General features: G+C 51.8%; 1 protein-coding gene across 1 annotated transcript in view; it reads left to right on the top strand.

Moving 5' to 3' along the window:
* Nucleotides 1–21,478, top strand: part of LOC122381180 (metalloprotease TIKI2-like) — a 61,816-nt gene that overhangs the window by 30,935 nt on the left and 9,403 nt on the right. The window contains exon 5 of the mRNA XM_043365047.1: nt 13,560–13,755. Coding sequence (XP_043220982.1) covers nt 13,560–13,755 — 196 coding nt within the window. The remainder of the gene's footprint in view (nt 1–13,559; nt 13,756–21,478) is intronic.

Below are 21,478 nucleotides of genomic sequence, written 5' to 3' on the forward strand. Positions count from 1 at the left end.
GTGCGGTTTCTCCAACAGCCCAGTTAGGCTCCGGGAGCTTTAAGGTCTGATATCGATCTGATTCTCACGGACGCTCACTGACTCAGCGTCGATAATCAGATCCTGGTGAACCGACATCAGAACGGCCCAAACCAGCGATACTGCGGTGCAAGAATGTCGGACTTCCCAAAATGCCGACCCAGTAATTGTTCGGCCACTGATTATTTGTTGGCTATAAGATAATTCTGATGGCAAAATATCAGCGTTTCGTGACAACCGGCTATCACGTCTTTAGAAAAACTCTCGTGACTCGATGCTTGTTTTCAGCTCGAGTGCTCGTATGATTTACTGAAATGATGTGTTCTGATGAGTAACTATGCTCGTCTATAATATAGATGATATCCTTGCATCGTGGGAAGTGCTCGTTAGATTTTATTTTCTTTCTTCATCAATGATTTTGTTACGGTGATGTCGTCATGCTCTGAAAACCCAACTAACTCTTTGATTTTAAGCAATTAATCATAGTTTTATTGCCTTAAATTAGCATTTTGACGCCATTTTAAATAATGCGATCAGCTGCAATTTCTTATGAGTTTTGCTGTTTATAACCTTTTAACATCACCTTATCACCTTGTAGTAACATCACCATTTACTAGGATCGAAGAACTTCTAGCAATGGCACCAATCCTCTCGTCCTTCCATCCTACACTGACAGCGAAACGAGCAGCGAACTGGAACGACCCGCTTCGTATGATTGCGATCCTCTAGTTGTTCTACTTCTGACTAATTTAGCCCTACTGTTCGGCTGTCCTGCTAACAGGTTTCCTAGCCCCCTGAGCGGCTGGTAGAGTCAGACTGCTGGGAAAGGCTGGCCAGGTGGCGTTATAAAGTGATTTGTGGATTGTGTGGTAATTGGTCACGGTTGTGGTGCAGAACGGAAGCTCCTTAATCGCATCGTGAGTCGATTCCGTAAATTAGCCGCAGTGCTGTGCTGGAACCGCTAACGACGGAAGCTACTTGGCATTATTTGACCAATTAGAACAGGTTATTTCCTTATTGTGCAAAAGCTGTTGCACGCATCAGTACTGAACATACCCACATTATATAACTACACGTATCAGTACAAATATTCGTGTGCCAGGCACTGATTTCTTTTCGTGTGCAGATTTCCGTATCAGTGGGGTGTTGATATCGCGAAATTGCATCACTCGATCAAATGTCAGTGGTGAAACGATATTATAACTTCCGTCACAGAAACGAACGTTACCGTTGAATGTGTGGAGCAAGAAAGAAGACGTTTCATTTCGCAGAACGGTCAACAGTGTGGTCCCAGCCCGTATATGAAGATATCGATGGCCACGGCGCACAGGTGACACTCCACGTGGCCGAGTTGTGCCTATTTGCTCTGCACTCCATGTGCCTACTGCCTATATATCCCAACGAAGACAGCTGGGTGGCCTGCTTTGGCTAGAACTGTTACGAGCAGGGTTGTATACGACTCAATCAATAGCAATCAATTCAATCACGACAAATTTGGGAAACCAATCAAATCAATCAAGTCAGAGCAGTTTTCGGGAATTGATTCAATCGACTCAAACGCGACAATGAAAGGAATCAATCAACTCAATCAAACGACTCAAACCAAGATATACATTAGGTTTTTTGCCCCACCAACTTGGAAAAGTGTCCATAGCAGTCTGGTATACCTACCTACCTACCTACCTACCTACCTACAGAAGAAACATAAAAATATTGTCATTTAAAATTATAAATTGCCATGCCATTCAAAGTTTCTATGTAATAAGGAAGGATACCTAGTGATGGACAGGTGGATCATGATATTGAGGTTCAATGGGTAGAATTGGAGCAGAAGTTTCATTTAATGGGTGCAAAATAACCCAGTAGTTGACTTCAACAAACGCCCCTTAACCCAAATCACCACCTTTTACCTAAAAGTTGTCAATTTAATTTTGGCCATATTCCAGCTAAGTCATCAGGCCATCTACCCCATTTAAAGCCCCCGTCTGTCTCTTATGTGAGTTATGCGGAGCTCTTCTGAATTGAACCCTGAACATAATGAACCTAGCTAGGCTTCATGCCACACTGACACCATATGAAAGTGTTGAAAATGTGCTACAAATTTGACAACTTCATTAGGTATGCTTTATGAAGACAGCAGGAAAGCAGGTAGGTACCTACTTACCTGCCTAGATGTGTCACTGGCTACCAACAGTACCAACGAAGGTAGATAGGTTATATGTGAAGAATTCAAAACATTTTATTGCAATACAATTTGAAACTGTTAGGACTGGGGGATAGGGATGAGCATTAAAAATATATTTAAAAGGAAATGGAAAGGACAGGGACTCTGGAACCACAGGATAAGTTAAGGACAAAGGAAGTAGGAACACGGAAAACTAAAACGCGAAAACGGCACGGCGCGACTGCGAAAAAAAAACAAAGAAAACGTTTTGCCAATAAGTATGCTAAGCTTTTATAAATCCTTATTCTACGTCTTTTGATTTTTTGGTAAGATGACGTCATTGATTATCATGTAGTATGGTAGATCATCATAAAATGAATCGGTTGTACAACACCAATTTCGTTTTACTTATTATTTCATTTGAAATAAAACCACTTAATAATATTCGGTAAAATATTTCAAGGAAAATGAAATATATTAAATATGTTATGCTTAGGCTCTCAGGAGAAAAGGATCAACAAACGTTCTGCTGCAAATTAAACAATGCAGCAAATTAGCTATTAATGTAAACGTAATTAGCGAGACGAAAACGGCGCTTTTGTTTCAGTTATTTTTGTAGGGGTTTCAGATTGTTCAGTATTGTTCTGACAAATCTCTCAAATCTCATTCCTCATCGCTGCGAGGCCGTAACAACTCTTGGCCATAACGCACAAATCTTCTCATCGGTCTTTGGCACACTTTATTTTGCCACATCAACCACAAACAACCATCCAGCCACGAGACCAAGGCAAGTAATGACAAAATCATATGAATCAACGTTGAAACACGAAGTAATGCATATATGACGCGGCTGCGTCAAACAAAGTGAAAATTCGGCAAAGTTCCCGGATGTTGGACTAAACCGCTGCATCTGCTAAACAGCTGCAAATTCTAGAGGAGATACAGTGGCACTAATTTAAATCCTCAACATCCTCCCCACCTTTGAACGTAGACATACTTCAAACACAACTCAATCACAGGTTAGCAATTAACACACATGTTCTTCTGCAACGGCGGTTACCTTAACCTAGAGAGGCAGTGAGGTGAGTAGAGCTAACACTGCACAGACCGTAGGTACTTAAACACTAGAAGGGTCGGGTCCCAGCTCCAGGTCGTGGAGACGCTGGATCGCACGAGTCCGGAGGCCCCTGCTGGTGCGGATCTCTGCCGATCTGACCGACCCGTCTCGACCTGGATACAACTTGGTGACAACACCAGTCACCCACTTCATTCTCGGGGTGTTGTCCTCACGCACGAGAACCACAGAACCGATCTGGAGCCTGCCGCGCGGGGAGAACTTCCTCACCGACGGCGGAAGGCTCCGAAGATACTCAGTTGTCCAAACGGACCAGAAACGGTTCATCCGTCTCTCACACAGCCTGGCCCTCTCGGGCAACAGCTTTGCAGTCACAGCATCCGGATCTTCCAAGACTCGCGCCTGGACTCCCGCACCTCTGCCGATCAAGAAGTGACTCGGCGTTAGCGGGTTTTCATAATCTACTCCGTCGCCCACAAAGGTAAGTGGGCGGGAGTTGACGCACGCCTCAACATCAAAAAGAACCGTTTCCAGCTCGGTCCGCGTGAGAGCGCGCGCACCCAGCGACTTCCGAAGGCCGGACTTCACGGATCTGATCAACCGTTCCCACCAGCCTCCCCACCATGGGGAACGAGGCACAATCCGCTTCCAGCGCGGAGCCAGATGCCCGTAGCAGTTCTGAAGCAGCTCACTTGCGCTCAGAAACGTCTTGGCGTTGTCGGAATATATGACGGACGGCATTCCTCTCCTAGCCGCAAACCTCCTAAACGCCAACATAAACTGCTCCTGCGACAAAGAATCAACCAACTCCACGTGAATGGCGCGGGTGACCGCGCACGTGAACAAAGTAATGTAAAACTTCTTGCCCGGAAAGTCTACACAAAAGACTGGTCCGGCGTGGTCCACTCCCGTCACAGAAAAGGGCGGCGCTCGAGTGACCCTGCTCTCAGGTAGCGGAGCCGCCGACTCGTTACAGCTGGGAGCGTCCTGGCGCCTACAACTCACACAGCTGCGCTTCACTCTCTTTGCTAAACAGCGCAAGCCCACTATCCAAAACGACGACCTGATGGCACTGATGAGCGTCGAGACACCAGCATGGCTCATCAGCCGGTGCTGCTCCCTCACCAACAACTCTGCCACACGGCCCTTCGGAAGCAAAACAGGATGCTTAGCCTCATACGATAACTCTGACATCTGCAGCCGACCTCTCATCCGAAGGAGCCCGTCATCACCCAAAACGGGCGTCAGCTGATGGATAGGCGAGGACTTGGGCACCGGCCTGTTTCCTCTCAGCGCCCTCAACTCATCCTGGAACGCGACCCGCTGCACGTCCTTCAACAGGTCAGTCCGGGCGTCAATCAGTTCATCACCGGACAACTCAGTCTGCAGCTCGCGGACCCGTGAACGACAGTTCCGGATGAACCGGCGAACCCACGCCATCACGCGCACCACCTTACCGAAAGAACTGCAGCGTTCGGCGTCAACTAGTGGTGTCACGGGCTGGCTCGGAGCGATCAGCACTCCTGTCTCCTCCACTGGAGACTCATCCTCGGCCAGCTCCTCGCTGGTGACAAACAGTCCGCAATCCGCCGGCCGCTCTAGCGGCGACCGCAACCACACAGGTCCTCGAGTCCACAACTCCGAGGCGAGCAGATCCTCCGCGAACAGACCCCTGGACGCTGCATCCGAGGGGTTGTCCACGCCTCTGGTGTGGTGCCAGTCGGACGGGTTCGTCAGGCTCTGGATTTCAGCAACCCTATTTCTGACGAACGGCTTCCACTTCAAGGGCGAGCTCTGAACCCATGCCAAGGCGACGGTGGAATCCGTCCAACAAAAGACAGGCACATCATCAGACAACATCAGAGCCCTCCGCACATGGCCCACCAGGCGAGCTGCTATCAAGCAGCCCATCAACTCAAGCCGAGGGAGGGTCACCGGCTTCACAGGCGCAACACGAGCACGTGCCAGAACGAATGACACAGCAAAGTCACCACTGGGCTGCTCAAATCGCAGATACACCACACTGCCATAGCCCCTGGTGCTCGCGTCACCGAACACATGGATCTCCAGTCCCGTCATCTGGGACCAAGTCACTCCAGACACAGTGTAGCAGCGAGGGATTGTCAACTGCTGCAGCTGCGGAACCCCAGTCAACCACCTCTGGATCACGCCAGCGAGCTCACTGGGAATGGGGTCATCCCAGTCCAAGCCAAGCAGCCACAGCTGCTGAAAGAGAATCCTGAGCACCATCACAAATGGTACGAGAAAGCCCACTGGGTCAAACACTCTCGCCAGGAGGCTCAGGACAACCCGCTTGGTGGGAACAATGTCTGAGGGAAGACTGACACCGTCATATCTCAGTACATCATCGTCTGGGTCCCAACCAACACCCAGAACCTTCAGAGTCTCTTCACGGTCCTCCCGAGGCGAACTAGCACGGTCCAGCACCAGCGTGCTGTTGGAGTGGCACTTGCTCAGCACCATCCCTGCCTCGGACAGGATTTCTCTCCCCTCAAGAAACATCTCGCTGGCCTCCTGCTCCGTGTCAGCACCGGTCAACCAATCATCAACATACAAGTTGCTCTGTAGCTCAGTCACGACCTTGGACTGCGGATACTGACTGAGGTGGTGTCTGACAGTAGCATTCAAAAGAAATGGCGACGAGGTGACCCCAAACGGAACTCTACAAAAGCGCATCTGACGCACCCTGCCGTTGAGTTCCCACAAAAATCGGAGGAAGTCCCTGTCCTCCTCTCGCACAGAGATCTGAAGGAAGGCCTTACAGATGTCCCCAGTCACCGCATACCTGTGACGGCGAAACCGCAGCAAGACGTCAGTCAGGTTGGGGATCAGGGACGGTCCAGCCTCCAAACAATCGTTCAATGATACCCCGTTGGGGCCACACGCCGAGGCGTCGAACACAGGACGGACCTTCGTAGACGCACTCCCAGGACGCACAACAGGCCTGTGGGGCATGTAGAACGCATCATCAGAACCTTCAGCCACAGGCACCTCCTCAATCACACCAGACTTCTCCCAATCCAGGAGAACAGAGTCATAACTCTCTTTGAGCTGAGTGTCACGTTCTAACTTACGCATCAGCCCAGACAATCTGGCTTCAGCAGAGTCACAGTTGTTCCTCAACTCAGGGAGATCCTTCTTCCATGGAAGTGCTACCTCATAGCGACCTTCCTTCTTACAAACAGATGCATTGAAATCCGTGAGAATAGGATTCTGACTGTCATCATCATCATGCTGAACACCAATGATTTCCAGATCCCACAAGTCACGGAATGTTTGGTCTGGCAAATCGTTCAGCAACAGGAGCTGGCAAGACGTGGTCAGAGCAGCCACCTTACCGGTCACCGATCCCGAGACAATCCATCCGAAGACGGTCTCCTGAGCCACCAGTCCAGTCGGGGTGCGAATCATCCCGTCTCTGACTAGCTGCCAATACTGGTCCAGTCCCACCAGCAGATCCACGGTCAGACGGTGGTCGGAGCCGAACCTCCCATCAGCAAGGTCTACACCAGCAAAGCAGCGGAGAGCCTCCGAACAGACCTGGGGACGCTGTAGGGGGGCACAAATCACTGGCACCTCGATAGCTCGCAGGGAAAACAAACCAGGCCTAGCAGTGTTAGCTCCTGTCATCTCAGCCTTGTACACATTTCGGTCACATGTGGAGGACTTTCCTCCAAACACACAGTAAGTAGTACGTTCAGCGCCCACCCACTCTGGGCCTACCTTCTCTACCAGAGCTTGGCTGACATAACTACGATCACTGCCAGTATCAAATACCACTGTAGCTTCTACCTCTCCTTTGCTACCCTTCACAAGAACTCTAGCAGTGGGTAGCACACTGCACTGCCTAGGAGGCACACATGACAAAGAAGCACCAACTGACCCCCCAACCCCAGTGTGTTCTCCCTCTGCACCCTGAGCCTCATGACCATTGGAGTCACCTTTGTTAGCAGAGTCAATCACATGTTTATAGCAGCACAGAATGTGATGCTTGCACTTACAGTGAGCACACTTTTGAAGGCAGTACCTGGCTCTATGTCCACTACGGAGGCAAACAAAACAGAGTCCTGACTCACGCACTCGCTGCTGCCGAGCACTAACATCTAACTTCAGAAAACTGCTGCACTTGGCTGCCTGATGGGCACCAGAGCAAAACCCACACCTGTCTGCCGGAGATGATGACTGAAGAGCAGCTCCAGAGGGCACAGGAGCACCTCTTGGAGCGTCCCACCTTGCTGGAGCATGTCCTGGTCGACCATCTCGGGCTGCGCCAGAGGGAGCAGGTGCCCTCTGCGAAGATCTCTGAGACTGAGACGACCGCAAGTGGCGGCCATCACCACCACCTCCCGATCCGCCCTGGCGACGGAGCTCAGGAGCGCACAGTTCAGTTTGAGCACCAAGCACAGTCGACCTGTCCTTCCTCTCAATCTCTGCTTTGAGGCATGAGAGCAGATGTTGAAGATCACTTTCTTTGTCCGCACTGTTTCTCGCCCACTCCATTCGAAACGAGTCTGGCAGACGGCTCAAGATGAGTGGAGTAAGAATGACTCCATATGTCTCACCTCCGATCCCCAGTCTCTCCAGGCTCCTCACGTGAAGTTGGAGGGCATCTTGGACCACCTTTAGATCATCACCGTCTTTCAGACCCAACTGCAAGAGCTGATTGACATGAGCAAAAATGATCTTTGACGGCTTGGCAAATCTTTCCTTCAGTAGCTTGCAGGCTGTTTCATAGTTCCCATGCACCACAGCCAGCCCTTCTATGACCTTCTTCGCATCTCCGTATAGGACAGAGCGCAAGTACACAAACTTTGACACCTCTGGGAGATCTGAACTGTCCACTGCTGCCTGGAATTGGTCCCAGAAAGTAGACCACTCCAAAACGTCTCCCCCAAACTTGGGTAACTCAATTTTTGGCAGGTTCACTGTTTTGATTCCACAAGAATCACTGTCACCATGGTCTTCCGCAGCCTGACCAAGGAGAGCTTTACGAGCACGCAATGCCAGTATCTTACATTGGTGCGCCCGCTCCCTCACTTCTGCTGCCTTACTGATGTCTTCATCGAGCTCAGCACTGTCGATTAACATCTCAATGTTTTCCTGCAGCGAGTCAACCTTCAACAGACGTGCTTCAAAGTCAGCATATGCACAGTCTAGCTCCACTAGATCACCTTCACCTTCGATGACCTGCTCAAGTTTTATAATTGCCCGCTTGAGCCAACCTCGGGCGGCAATTCTGGCGCGCACCAGTTCATCCAGGCCCGCCATCCCTCGAGTTTCGGCACCAAATTGTTCAGTATTGTTCTGACAAATCTCTCAAATCTCATTCCTCATCGCTGCGAGGCCGTAACAACTCTTGGCCATAACGCACAAATCTTCTCATCGGTCTTTGGCACACTTTATTTTGCCACATCAACCACAAACAACCATCCAGCCACGAGACCAAGGCAAGTAATGACAAAATCATATGAATCAACGTTGAAACACGAAGTAATGCATATATGACGCGGCTGCGTCAAACAAAGTGAAAATTCGGCAAAGTTCCCGGATGTTGGACTAAACCGCTGCATCTGCTAAACAGCTGCAAATTCTAGAGGAGATACAGTGGCACTAATTTAAATCCTCAACACAGATATTTATAGAGTTCATTGGGTTGTTTCTGAGGAGGTGTAGAGATGTGAATTATTAATTAATCACACTTTATTAGTATATAGGGCCTTGCACTTTATCATCTGGATTAAACAAAAAGTTTCCTGCTGAGTGCAGAAAGGTAGGTAGGTGCATCGCCAGGTTCTATCACCAGGATTGGAGCAGTTATTGCAGTTGAAAGTCAAAGTTGGCTGTTCATGTTTAGGCCCTGTTCTTTATTTGGCCATCTACCCCATATTGCAGTTGTGATGACAAGCAGTTTTCAGTGTAGTTTTGTGATCTTTGATGTCATCAATTGGTGTCATTATTTTTCGTCAACTAAAACTTATTTGAACTTTCCATTCAATCGACTCAATCATACGAGTCACTCTAATTTTCGGGAATCAAATCAGTCAACCAGTCGCTTAAGTCAAACGAGTCAGTCAACCAGTCATCTCGAAAAGTCAATCGACTCAATCCAATCAACTCAAAATACGCGTTGAATCAAATCAATCAATTCAATCGACTTGATTGGTATACAACCCTGGTTACGAGATAGTTATGTTAGTGATGTGGTGAATGACGAAGGCGGTTGTGGTTACCTCCGGCCACAGAAAGTCACAACTGTGGTTAGTGCACGGTCTCTGGGCCGTTCTCGGCCAACTGCTCAGCTGCTCCCGACCGCGTGTTTTAGTCACGGTGTTGCTATTTGGGAAGCTCGCAATATCATTGCGTTACTACGGTGTGGGTCTGACGGACCACGTAATCGTTGACTGCATTGGAGGATTATCATCAAGGTAAATCGGAAAAATATGAGGCGCTGCTGCAGCTGCATGTCTCTCATTTGTAGCATGACTTACGTCACATTTCACTTCAGATATCATCTCTAAAATACCCTATATCTGCGACGGAGTAGGCTGTATTTATGGTCACAAATCCTTCTTGAGTAATTGTATGACCGAGCTACTGAGAGCTGTGTCGTTTGGATAATCCATTTGACATCTCGCAGTCCTCTGTGTCTCTAGGACGGCTCTCCATCACAAATAAACAGTGGGCGCTCGTGCCGCCCGGTCCCATATAAGGCTTCTTTACGGGCGGCGCGGTGACCGCGGCGGCTGTTTGTCGGTACCCGGTGCGGTGGTGCGCGGTGGAGTGGTGAGGGGCGGCACTGCACCCGGTGAGTGGTGCGCGGCTCTGCGGTGAGGGGCGGCAGGACTGCGGCGGCCTCCTCAGGTGACGAGTCTCCTCTGGTCCCTCTGGACCGCGCCGCGTCGCGCTGTGCCGCCGGTTTGTGTTCACAGCCAGGCCGCGGTGACAGGCGCGTCGCACGGCCCGTCGGACACGTTCCGGCCGACCGGACGCGGCGCCGTCGCCTCCCTCCTCGTCGGAAACGCCGCGGCTTCTTTGCTCCCCGGCAGTGCGTCGCGCCGGCCGCCGGATGAAGCCACTCAAAGTCATCCCGCCGCCGCCGCCACCGCCCACTGCCATTGCCCGACGTCATCACAGTGCCACTGTCACACCGGTCCAAGCGCATTATTACTAATCTCGCTCGATTTTTTTTTTAGAATAATGAACCAATATTTCGTTCCTGGAGATACACTCACCAAATTTGATAGCCAAAATGGGAGTCAAGATTTATAAGAAATCAGTCGGCTCTTTCTTTTAATTGTTTGATTTGTGTCCCACGAAGAACGCATTTTTTTTTTTGCAAATCCATTATTCACTCAAAGCTGTTCCTCGAGATGTGGATGTTCTTCTGGGCCGGTCAACCTTCCTCCTCCCATCCACCTTTCATCAGCGAGCGGTGCCAACTGCTATAGCTGCCAGCGGATTCCCTCTCGCAGGCAGCAGCGCGCTCCAAATGAAAATACGGTGTTGACCGAGCGATTAGTCTCGCTCGAAGGGTTGCGTTTGAACTGAGCGTTTCGAAACGGCGGCACAAACAGAGAAGCGCTGTAATTAGAGCACCCTCGCGCGCGCGTCGGGGAGGGGCGGCCGGCGCAGCGGACTTCACGCGGGCGGGAGGAACGCCTGACTGACACCGCCTCGCTCTAATGGAAGAACCGGTCCGCACTGCGAGAGCAGAGACACTGAAAGCTGGCGGGGTGTAAAGGGATCGCCCAGTGAGTGACAGTGGATTGCTTCAGGCGGGCAAATGACCCCAGCGAGTGCCGATTGCTGAGCGGCGACGAAGATAAATGACGGTCAAGATGTCAGCGGGAGAGTTCGGCTGTAAGCTGCTAGCTACCACTTAGATGTGAAATTAACGCAGCTGCACAAGGAGCTAGATTTTGTCCTGTTGCCCGCATGCATTATTATAGCTAAGTTGTAAATGGACTACTAACGCCAAGGCGCATTTCTCTATGATCGCACAGCTATTTAGTGGTTTTAAACGGATGAATGACGATGGTGCACTAATTTCTTTGGTGACCGCCTTGCTCGAGCGTGGTTGTAACATACCTAATTATGAAATAATATAATTGTGGCGGCAATCCACATTGCAATCAACTCGGCTAATTGGCTGCTGAATGTCCTGCTGCTGCTGACCTTGTTCGAGTGAGCCCACTCTCCTCCCAGTGACCCCTCTGAACGTGTTCGGCCCGCTCGGCCGGCTCCCCGACCGTGTCGGGGTGCTGCTCTCTGCAGGGCGTCTCCCGATCGTGTCAAGGTGTTGCGCCCGGGGCCGTCTCTCCCCGCGTCGGACCGACTCGTAGGCCAGGTCACGTGCCCGGCCAACTAATGAATAGAACCGGTGCTAATTTATTCATGGGATCAGCGGCGGCGGCTTGAGAGCGGTCTGATAAAGACCTCCCGTCAGCGGCGCTGTCGGTCGGCAGGCACTGCTGACACAGATGAGATGGAGAGTTAATGACCGGCCTCGTAAGAGCCCCCGGTTTCCGTCGCTAGTTGTGCACGGCTCGGGGCGAGCTGGAACTGCGTGCTGCACGCCGCCCGAAGCGTTCCTGGTAGGTAAGGGGCGTCGTAAATTTGCTGCTACTTTCGCAGGGGGTGTTTACTGTCTCCAGCGGTATGGTTAAACTCTGAGCTGCCCACCGTCTGTTTGAACCCCCGAGAGATTGTCTGCTGCTCAGTGCTCATGAATATTTCTTTGAACGGAATAGATTGTGGTCATTCCAGTGTGACAGGCTATGATAAATTGCTCTCAAGAATTCAGAGCATTTGGATGCTCCACGGAGCACACAATTCAACCTAGATCCGATTAGGGACTGCTTTTCGTGATGCTTATCATCGAGACTTTTATAGATGATCCTGATGTGATTTTCACTTACTTGGTTATCGTTTTTCACGAGCACCATTCACGATCCGGGAGATATCGTCACGAACGTGGTATGTGCACATTGTGCAGCGGAGACATTCCACAGCCGGCCACGAAAACGATCTCTATTGCCGACACAACGCAACCAGGTTTCAGAGGACATTCACGATGTCTTCAACCAGAATCACTGGGTTCACGCGCGGTAATGACACGCTTAGGAAACACATGCTGACACATTTACCAGTTGCATCTTTATGAGAACATTAGTTTTCCACAAATACTGATAACGTCCCGTCATTCCACTTGAACCGGATGCAGTTGATGAATACTGCTGCAGGCGAGGAGACGTGCATATTTCTATCAGAGAGAATGAGCACGTTTTCTGCCGCAGAGCACAACTGGCCTTCGCGATCCTGTTCGCATTCCGCTCTGCAGTAACGATCAACTGGGCGTGTCGGCCGGCAAATTCCAAAGGCTGTTCAACTCGGTCGGTGAACCATTAGGCCTTTATGACATATTATAGCCCCTAATGAGCTGTTAACGACCGTCTGATTATTTATGAACACCATGTTACCGCCAAGGCCATACATCCTACATGCGACTGTGTGATTCTTGCTCCTGAGGCTCTCGAAGGCCCCTGGAGGCTCTCGTTCGCCTCTGAAGTCCCTCAGTGTCGATGCCTGAGGTGCCGTTGATTGGTCTCGTGAGCGGCTGTGATCACGGTCTGTGTGATCTCTCAGACATCTCAAATAAACACTGATAGAGTCGGCCGATGGAATGTGCGCAGTCCGCAGCCCCGGGGGTCCGCCTGCCGCGTCAGATTTGATACACGTGCTGATGGGTTTCAACCGATGCGCGAGTGGGATGATAGCCGCGTGTGGTGAATGGTCCCCCTGTGACCCGGCTGTCGGAGTACGGACGTGGTGCGGGCGGCGCCGCCTCTGAGGGCCGAGGGCGGTGGGGTTTGATGTGTCGGCTGCTTGGCGATATGCTCAGATCAGCTTCGAACTCCGTTGGATAGTATAGGTCCCTGCAGAGGGCAAATACGCTGGATTTGAGGAATCAGACAAACGAATAATCCTTTGGTGCTCTCGTCAGATACATTTGCATGATGCGCATTTGCCATTTTAACGATAAACCTTGTCTGATGTGACCTCTCCTGACTTGGCATGACCTGAGCCGGTTTGACCTGATGTGACTTGACCTGAGCTGAATTGAGATGTCAAGAGCTGCCCTGTCTTGCCCTGACCTGTCCTGAGCCTGACCGTCCCTGACCTGACCTGCCCTGCCCTGCGCTGCTCTCACCTTTCATCTCTGTGTGTTGTCGTGTCATGACATTCCCTGCCCTGACCCATCGTCTCTCTGTTTGCCGGCAGCCGTCGGTGTTCCAGGTGCCGCCCCTCCAGTCGGCGGCGGCGGCAGCGTCAGCCGCCCAGCGGGTCACCGCTCACAGCATCGAGGAGTACTTCCGGGACGAGCTCATCTACAAACGCAACCGGCGCATGGGCGAGCGAATACTGGAGCTGCTCTGGGCGCGGCCCAACGAGTCCTACTTCTTCGCGTTCGGCGCAGGTCAGTTCCTTCGGTGGGCATCTGTTGCAGGGCGATAGATCGAGGGACATGGGTGTGCTGGTTTAAACTTCAATGCATGCCATTGATTTATGATTTTGCTGTGCGACTTCTTTGTGATGCTATCGGATAAAACACAGATATTTCAACGTCAATAGCAACGAACCAGTCAGAGAACGCAGCTCCTGGCGTCTCGTTTGGCAGTCCGACCCAGTAGAGACTGGGTGACTCCGGGTACACATCCGGACCTGATGGTGAGGTCACCGGATGCCCTCACATGGCGTCCGACCCATGTGAGAGAGTCCGAACACGAATGCTAATCGATGTGACCCCTCACACCTGTAGATCTTCATTACCACTGTGATCAACACAGAACATTCACAAGGATACACACCGCTCACAGGGTATTTAACTGCACCATGAGATCCACACACACCCTCCACCCTTCATTGACAAGCTCCTGCGCCCCTCTCCGGCCCGATTTGGAGCGGGTTGCACGCCCAGCTGGTGCCGCCGGAACCCGGCAGTGTCGCTCCTCTCCAGCACACGGCCGCCGGCCCGCCCCGGTGCCGGTGACACGCCGTTTACGGCATCGACCTCCAGTTTGGGAATCGGGGCCGCCGCCTGTCCGGCGCCCATCCGCTCCGCAGCGCGCGCGCCGCACATACATTATGGATCGGGCTGACTCAGCGGCCGCGCGAGATGAGTGTATAGGTGTATATTTGGCGGTCCATGGACAGGGACAGGCGACGGCACAGCGCAGAGCTGAATGGGCTGCATCGTACACGAGGACGATGTCCAGCTGGCCGGAGCTTTGGATGACTACGGTGGCCGCCGGAGTCTGTTGGCGGAAGATGATGATTTGCTGTCTGTTGGAGCTCTGGCAGAACTGTTAGTGGAATCTGTGGGCTGACCTGTCGGCAGCTGTCGGCTGCTGTCGGCTGGGCGTGTGTCGGACACCACTAGCAGCTGACGAGCCGCGCGGCCCGCCGGCGCGCGGCGCCCGGCGACTTTGATCAGCCGTCAGAGCTGGTGGCGGCGCTGACGGGAGCCGTTCGGCCGCGCCGCCGCTGTGACGCCGCCCGTCAGCGGCCGCGCCGCGCTGACCCTGTGCTTACACCGCCCGCGGGCAGCCCGGAGAAACGACTCACCTCCTCAGATGACAGCCGGCCGCGCGGCGGTCAGACCTGTCACCGGCCGCCGTCTCGGCTCGGTGACAGGTGACAGGCGGAACTGAGCCGTCACCGGCGCCTTCCCGTCGCAGGGCCGGCCGCTGTGGACGCCAGGGCTGCGGCACATATGCAGCTGCACGGCCCCGCCAGAGATTGTCCTGTATCGAGACACGTTCAGTGCAGAATGGGACGTGTCTTATAGGTTCTAATAGAATGTTGGATGCAATTCATTAGAACCACGATTTCTTTCAGAGAAGAAGCCTGTATTGGGTATAAGTTCATGCGCTGCCCATTTTCACATGCGGGGTCACTGACTTCGAATTAGGTCTGCCTGCCATTTCCTGTGAAGGAATCCGTCAAATCCGATATACCATATTTGTCATGCCATACACATTTTATTGTTACTTGTTACCTTGAACTATATGTTATTTTGCTATTCTTGTTTTGTTTAGAATGCGCTGAAACCGGATCGGATTTGCTGATCGTTTGCTACGATAGGTATATGACAATAGAGACATTTCAGGAAGCTCACCTTGAATGCCAAGGAAGTGATTTCAGCCGCGATTACCTTGCCGATTTTTGCATTCCTCCGCCAGAATCCTTGTCTGTTATGCTAGAAAGTAACTGTCACTAGTCAGGAAAGCCAAGAATGCTACAACTATTTAAGTGTGTTGTGCTAATGTAAAAGTAAGTAACAAGTAAATGCGATTTTGGCAATGACTTCGTAGGAACACCTGCACCCGTCAAGCACCATTGCTGAGCTTTATTACCTAAAACTTTGTATGGAACGTCCTGGTGAAATATTCTCGCTGCTACCTTGCAAAGAAATCCTCCCGATATAAATAGAGCTGTACTGGAGGTATTCGTAGGGTGCTGAGGGAATTTGCGGTCGGGCTGAAGCGGCGGCTATTTGGTGTTTTCTCTCACCACAGAAGCAGCTGAGGAAACACTGCTCCTGCTTGCCTCCGGAGACCGGGGAGGGCCGAGGGGCAGGGAGGAACGTGGCGGCGGCGCAGGTTCACTGATCTGAGTCCTCAGCGCCGAGGGAGGTGTAAGGGCGGGGGACGGCACGAGCCGAGCACACGGCGCAATCACTGGGATGGCTGAGGAGACAAGTGAAAGTTCCTGTAAAATGCATGCAAATATAATTATCTAAACAAACCGTATGATGGCGGTGAACGCGTTCCGTCTCACCGATTAAGAAGCCATTCAAAGTCATCAGGCCTCAGAGCCGGACTTCGCCACGGATTGAGCCATCTCTTCTCACGAGTCTGACTCTCACTGACTCGAGTTCTGCATCGGATACCTGTGGTCACTGGTCAGTGCCATAACTCAGCGTGACGGGGTGGCTGCCCTCACTGCGGTCCGTCCAGTGACGTCAGGAGGAGGGGACGGGGGCGGCGGGACAATGGGACGGGGCGGCGGGACAATGGGACGCTGCACACCGCCCTCGGATCGTCACTCATGTCTGGCACGCCCGGTCTGAGACGTCCCAGAGCTCTTAAACCCCGCTCCGGACACGGCGACACCGTCCGCCCCACCAGCGGACACTCGCTGCTCCTCGTAGGGTGTGTAGAAACCCTTCGCGCGGGCGGCGGTGCGACGGGCCCGGCCGGCCCGCTGGAGTGGCACTGCCGCGTCGCACCCATGTTGCTTCACCTCACCTTGGGATGAGGTATGCTCCGGGTGTCCGAACGGACTGTGCCTGTCCTCCCATGCCCCGATCGGGCGTGACTGTACAGAGAGCTCTCTCCGCTCTGTACCTGACCCAGACTGGTCAGGTCCTCTCTCCTGCCCGTCGCGGCAAACTAATGGGAGCTGTTCAAGGCGATTGCCGCGCACGCACAGACGGCTATCAGCCTTGGACTCGATGGCCAAACTGGGCTCTCACCGCGCCCACAAACGCCGGTTTTCTCACATCAGTGGCCGCGTTTTCTCACATCAGTGGCCGCGTTTTGCCACGGTCGACGAATTAGGAGGTGTGTGCGCAATGCCCGCGGTGACTAATGGAGCCGCCGGTGGGTCAGTTTCGTCCAGCCGGCCCCAGTGACAGTAACGGGCGGCGGTGGGCTGTGGGCGGGGGCGGCGGCGGCGGTGAGCGGGGACGTCTGGTGGGCCGGCGGTGAGTTCCCACGCCGGCACCCATTGGTGAGAGGCCGCCGGTGGCGGCGCTGTCTGTTTGTTGTCAGTCTGTGTGTCTGTGTGTGTGTGTGTCGTATGTGCCGTGCCGGCAGTGTCTGGAGCGGCGGTAGATAGTGGCCACACTCGGCGTCGGCCCGTCTCCCCCGTCGCCCAGAGTATCTTCCCAGATAGGGGAGATAATGGCGGCCAGTCAACCAACCTCTGTTCTAGTTGATGCGGAATATACAGAACGCTCTCCTTAGGCAGCTGCTTAGGTTGCCAATTCTTAATTTTCTCAATTCTAGTGCAAACGTTCTAAACTCTAACTAAATTTGATGATAGTTGACATTTCCCATTTGAACAGCCAGTTTCCCTGCGAAGATTCCTCCAAGCCACATGGCTCAATCCCTTTTCTTATATCCCATCTTTCTATCGTGCGGCGTCCTCCCTCCTCCGTCGATGTGACCGGCCGCTGAAGTCGTCGCCGCCGTCGCCACCGTCGCCGCCGTCGCCGCCGCCGCCGCCGCCGCCGCTCGGCCCACAATGGGCACTAATGGCGCGCTGTTGACACGAAGATTTGCGGCGCTTACCGACCGTTGACGGCGACACAGCCAACATCGATGACGACGCACACGCCGTCGGCCGGCCTTTCATCGGCGCAGACGGCGACGACGTGCCCTGAAAGGAGCGCAAATAGCTCGCGCCCACGAAGTGTCGCCGCTGCCGCCGCCGCCGCCGCCGCCGCCGCCGCACCGCCGCCGCCGCCGCCGCCGCCCCCGCCCCTGCCGGACCCACGCCCACGCGAAAGTAGGTACGTCTGCACTAATGGTGGACAAATTGGGAAGGAGGTGTGGTACCTGTCGATAAACGACGCAACAAAAGCCAAAGTTGAACTTTCTATTCAGCCATGCTTGCTCGGCTGGTGCTCGATTGCCAGTGACCGTAAATGCAATTGCAAAATAACTTTTTTACGGAAGGTGTGCATATTATCAGTCATTCATGGTTACGCTTGCCAGAGGCTTTTTGGTCAATAATTTGTCTCATTGCACAGTGGGGATTTTTCCGATCTAGCGCCTATTAATTCAAAAAATATTTTTTGGATTTTGATTTATTTTTTGTGTCAGTAGGGCTAAGAAATGTCTGAATTTTTCATATATGGCATTGTTTTATCTGTATGTCCACAGCAAAACTAGGAAAAATGCGCCCAAAGTTCACACTCATGCGTGATTACTCAATGGGCTCAGCAAGGCCCGAAAGTATAGCTCAATTTCATTGTCCTGTCCTGTTGGTTTTAATCTTGCGAGGTCTTAAAGTTGCATATCGTCTGAAAGGCACCTTTATTAGGAATGGAATGGCAAACGGAAAGTATGCCACAACCTTATTTTGCCAAATTGTCAGGGAACTCAGATTTGTTTTTCAATAGAAAAACACAATTCTAAAGAATAGTGTTTTAACTATTGACAACAAACCTTCGGTTACTAAGGTCACAAAAATGCCCTTTACAAAAAATCCTTACAGACACCATATTGAAGGAATGGTATTCTAAATAAATGTAGGAAATCAACAATGTTCTCCACACTTTTCCACTCCGAAATATATCCTATCGAATTCGCCACTTTCTTCTGCACAAGACAACGCCTAGTTTGGCTGCCGAAACTTGCCTGAACACGGAATATTCACATTAGAGTATCTTAACACCCCACTCGAGGAGCGCTAGGGCAAACAGCACGATATAGGTATGTTCCGGACATAGGCGAATAATTTTACTTCGTGATTTATATGATGCATATTTTCTGAGACACATTCATTAGGAATAGGATGACAAGCGTAAATTATACATACCGTAACCTTATTAATCATCGCACTTGTGGGGAGGGGGAGGGGGAAGGGGTCGGATAAAACCCAATGGTTTTCCGCAAATTACTCGCGCAAAAAGCGGCCGATCGCGCCGAAACTTTCGGTACCCTCGAGATCATCAATTCTACATCTAACCTAAAAATTTCATGACTCTGACCCAACTGACCTTTGACCTGTGGCATATTTCTCGAGACCATGTTTGGCCGGAATCGCGATTCGGCGTATGCCAGCTCACATTATCCGCGGTTTCCAGTCTTTTTGTGGTTTTAAACGTTCAAATATGTGAAATGATGTTGGTGCCATGCATAATGGTGGGTGTCAAGGTCACGTGAAGGTCAAGTCAAGGTCATTGACCTTTTGATGACCTTGGTTCACTTTTTCGAGTTTTACTTGTTTCTAGGGTAGTTTTTGGTGCTGATTTCGATTTTAGCAGCCATTTGAATATTTACGAAGTAGTTCTAGTGCCTTCGTTCCATGTTACGAAGCTATCAGTAGTAGGTGACACTTCTATGGATGGCCGGCAGGACGCTACTAATTGATCTAACCTGACCTGACCCGACCTGGCCTAAATGCATAAAGACATCGTCTGTGATCAAAACTTACATGAAATTCGTGATCAGCACCCCAAAATACCCCGTAACACCCTAACTTTGCGAAGTTTCAAGAGGTCTCGATTTTCCAACTTTAGTTGGGTCATTAAACTGACTTGGAAAGTCAGCTTATGACCTTGGACTTTGAAATTGGATATATTCGGCCTAATTTCGTCATAGGCAGCACGCTTGACTCTTCCGCGAAGCTCTAGCTTGATCAGGGGCCAAACGGCTGAGCGGGGGTCCAATTGAACCCCCTATACTATGTTGATTATGCACATTTACAGGTAAAATTCTCACCAGGACACACCAGCCAACATCTGTGCACAATCTGGCTAAAATTCTACCTATGGTTTGCCCTCTACGAATAAATACGTGCTAGATCGGAAAAATCCCCACTGTGCATTGGTCAGCTAACCAAATGGTCATTTGGGCCTATCGCACAACATGTGCAATCCAATCAGCTGCACTGAACGCTTTTTGGTCTAACACCACGGAATGTGTGCCTGTGTGTGCGCGTTGGTGATTTGTCAGCGGACTATTCTCCGTTACATCCATTAGGTGCAATAACCAGTCGCGTTTCTCAGTTCATCCGACATTAATCACGCAGCAAAGTCGCCTCTCACGCGGTCACCGCTCCTCTGGCCATATGTCAGTTGCGTGATGACCGCCCGTCACGACCGGCTTTGACGGACCGACACCCCACACGGGGCGGCCTTTGACGGGCCGACACTGCTGCAGGGTGGCCGTCAGTCATCGGCAAGCCACGCGCGGCACCGTCAGAACAAAAATATAACACCGAGAATCGGCTCGACGGAAAATCGAACACCTGTGAACGTAAAGGTACTGATCAGACACCGTTCCAAGTGCAATCGAATCTGATAAGTGGCTTGACGGATGTCGGCTGTCAAAGTGGTGGATGATGGAGGGAGAGAAATCGACGGCGTGTGTGAAGACATCGAGACGGCGGAGGACGAAGAGTATGCAGTGTGCAGAATAATGGTTGAAAGAATGTGAGAATATGAAAAAAAATGCGCGATCGGTAAGCAGACAGTTATATATGAATAGACAGCAAAAAGGTGTATTTTTCGCTTTATCATTCGACAACTCTTCTGGATGTCCGTACTCTAGAGCCAGGAACGGAGAACAGAGCGATACTCTTTGAACCAGTTATACGGGGAAGATAAGGGCTTAATGGGCTCTACTCGTTACACTTTACATCAAACTGTCCCGCCGTCAAACCGTCAACAGCCCCGTCAGCTCCACCCGCGTCCTCACTGGACCAGGACTTTGGCCATTTTTTTCGACCCGCCTTGCTGGAAGCCCACCTGGGCCCGTCGGAGGCTCCTGACCGGTATACTGCCGCCCGCCTCCATATAAAACCGCGATCCGCTTACTAATCCCGCCGCCTGCTTTGATGGTGCCGGCGGGCGGAGAAGAAACATTGAGCCATTGCAGGCCTTTGTTGGCCACCGCTCGGTGCCCGCACAAAGGGGGCGCCGGCGCCGGTGGCCGCTGGGCGCCGCTGAGCGCCGCTGGACGCCGAGGTGCGCCCATTGTGTGTGGCCCCGTGTGGCGGTGCGCCCTTGAGTCGGCCGCCCAGAGAGCTGCGATGTACCCCCCACGTGGAGGCCGTGCCGTATCGTCCTCCACTGCAGGGTTGGGGAGAGGGGCACGGGACAAGTTCCTTTGCCAGGGAAGCTCTCAGGTGAATATGTTGGTCTGAGTGAGCTGGACAGAATTTCGTGCAATTGTGCCATATTTTTTTGGGTGGTATGTTATCTCCGTTCGTGCAAGGGCTATCTGTCGTCCAAGGCGTAAAACATTGTCTTCTTTGTAAAGCAGTTGGTGAAGAATGCAGCACAGTACCGCACTGCCCATCTCATGAAGACACAGAAGACAGTTGGAAATTTCATTTGCTTGTAACATAGCCACGAGAATGCGGGAGCGCATTTACCACCCATCTCACACCCCGAGTTGATGGGC

This window comes from Amphibalanus amphitrite, unplaced genomic scaffold (genome assembly GCF_019059575.1).
Source record: "Amphibalanus amphitrite isolate SeventyFive unplaced genomic scaffold, NRLGWU_Aamphi_draft 000115F_arrow, whole genome shotgun sequence".
In the NCBI taxonomy this organism is placed as follows: domain Eukaryota; kingdom Metazoa; phylum Arthropoda; class Thecostraca; order Balanomorpha; family Balanidae; genus Amphibalanus; species Amphibalanus amphitrite.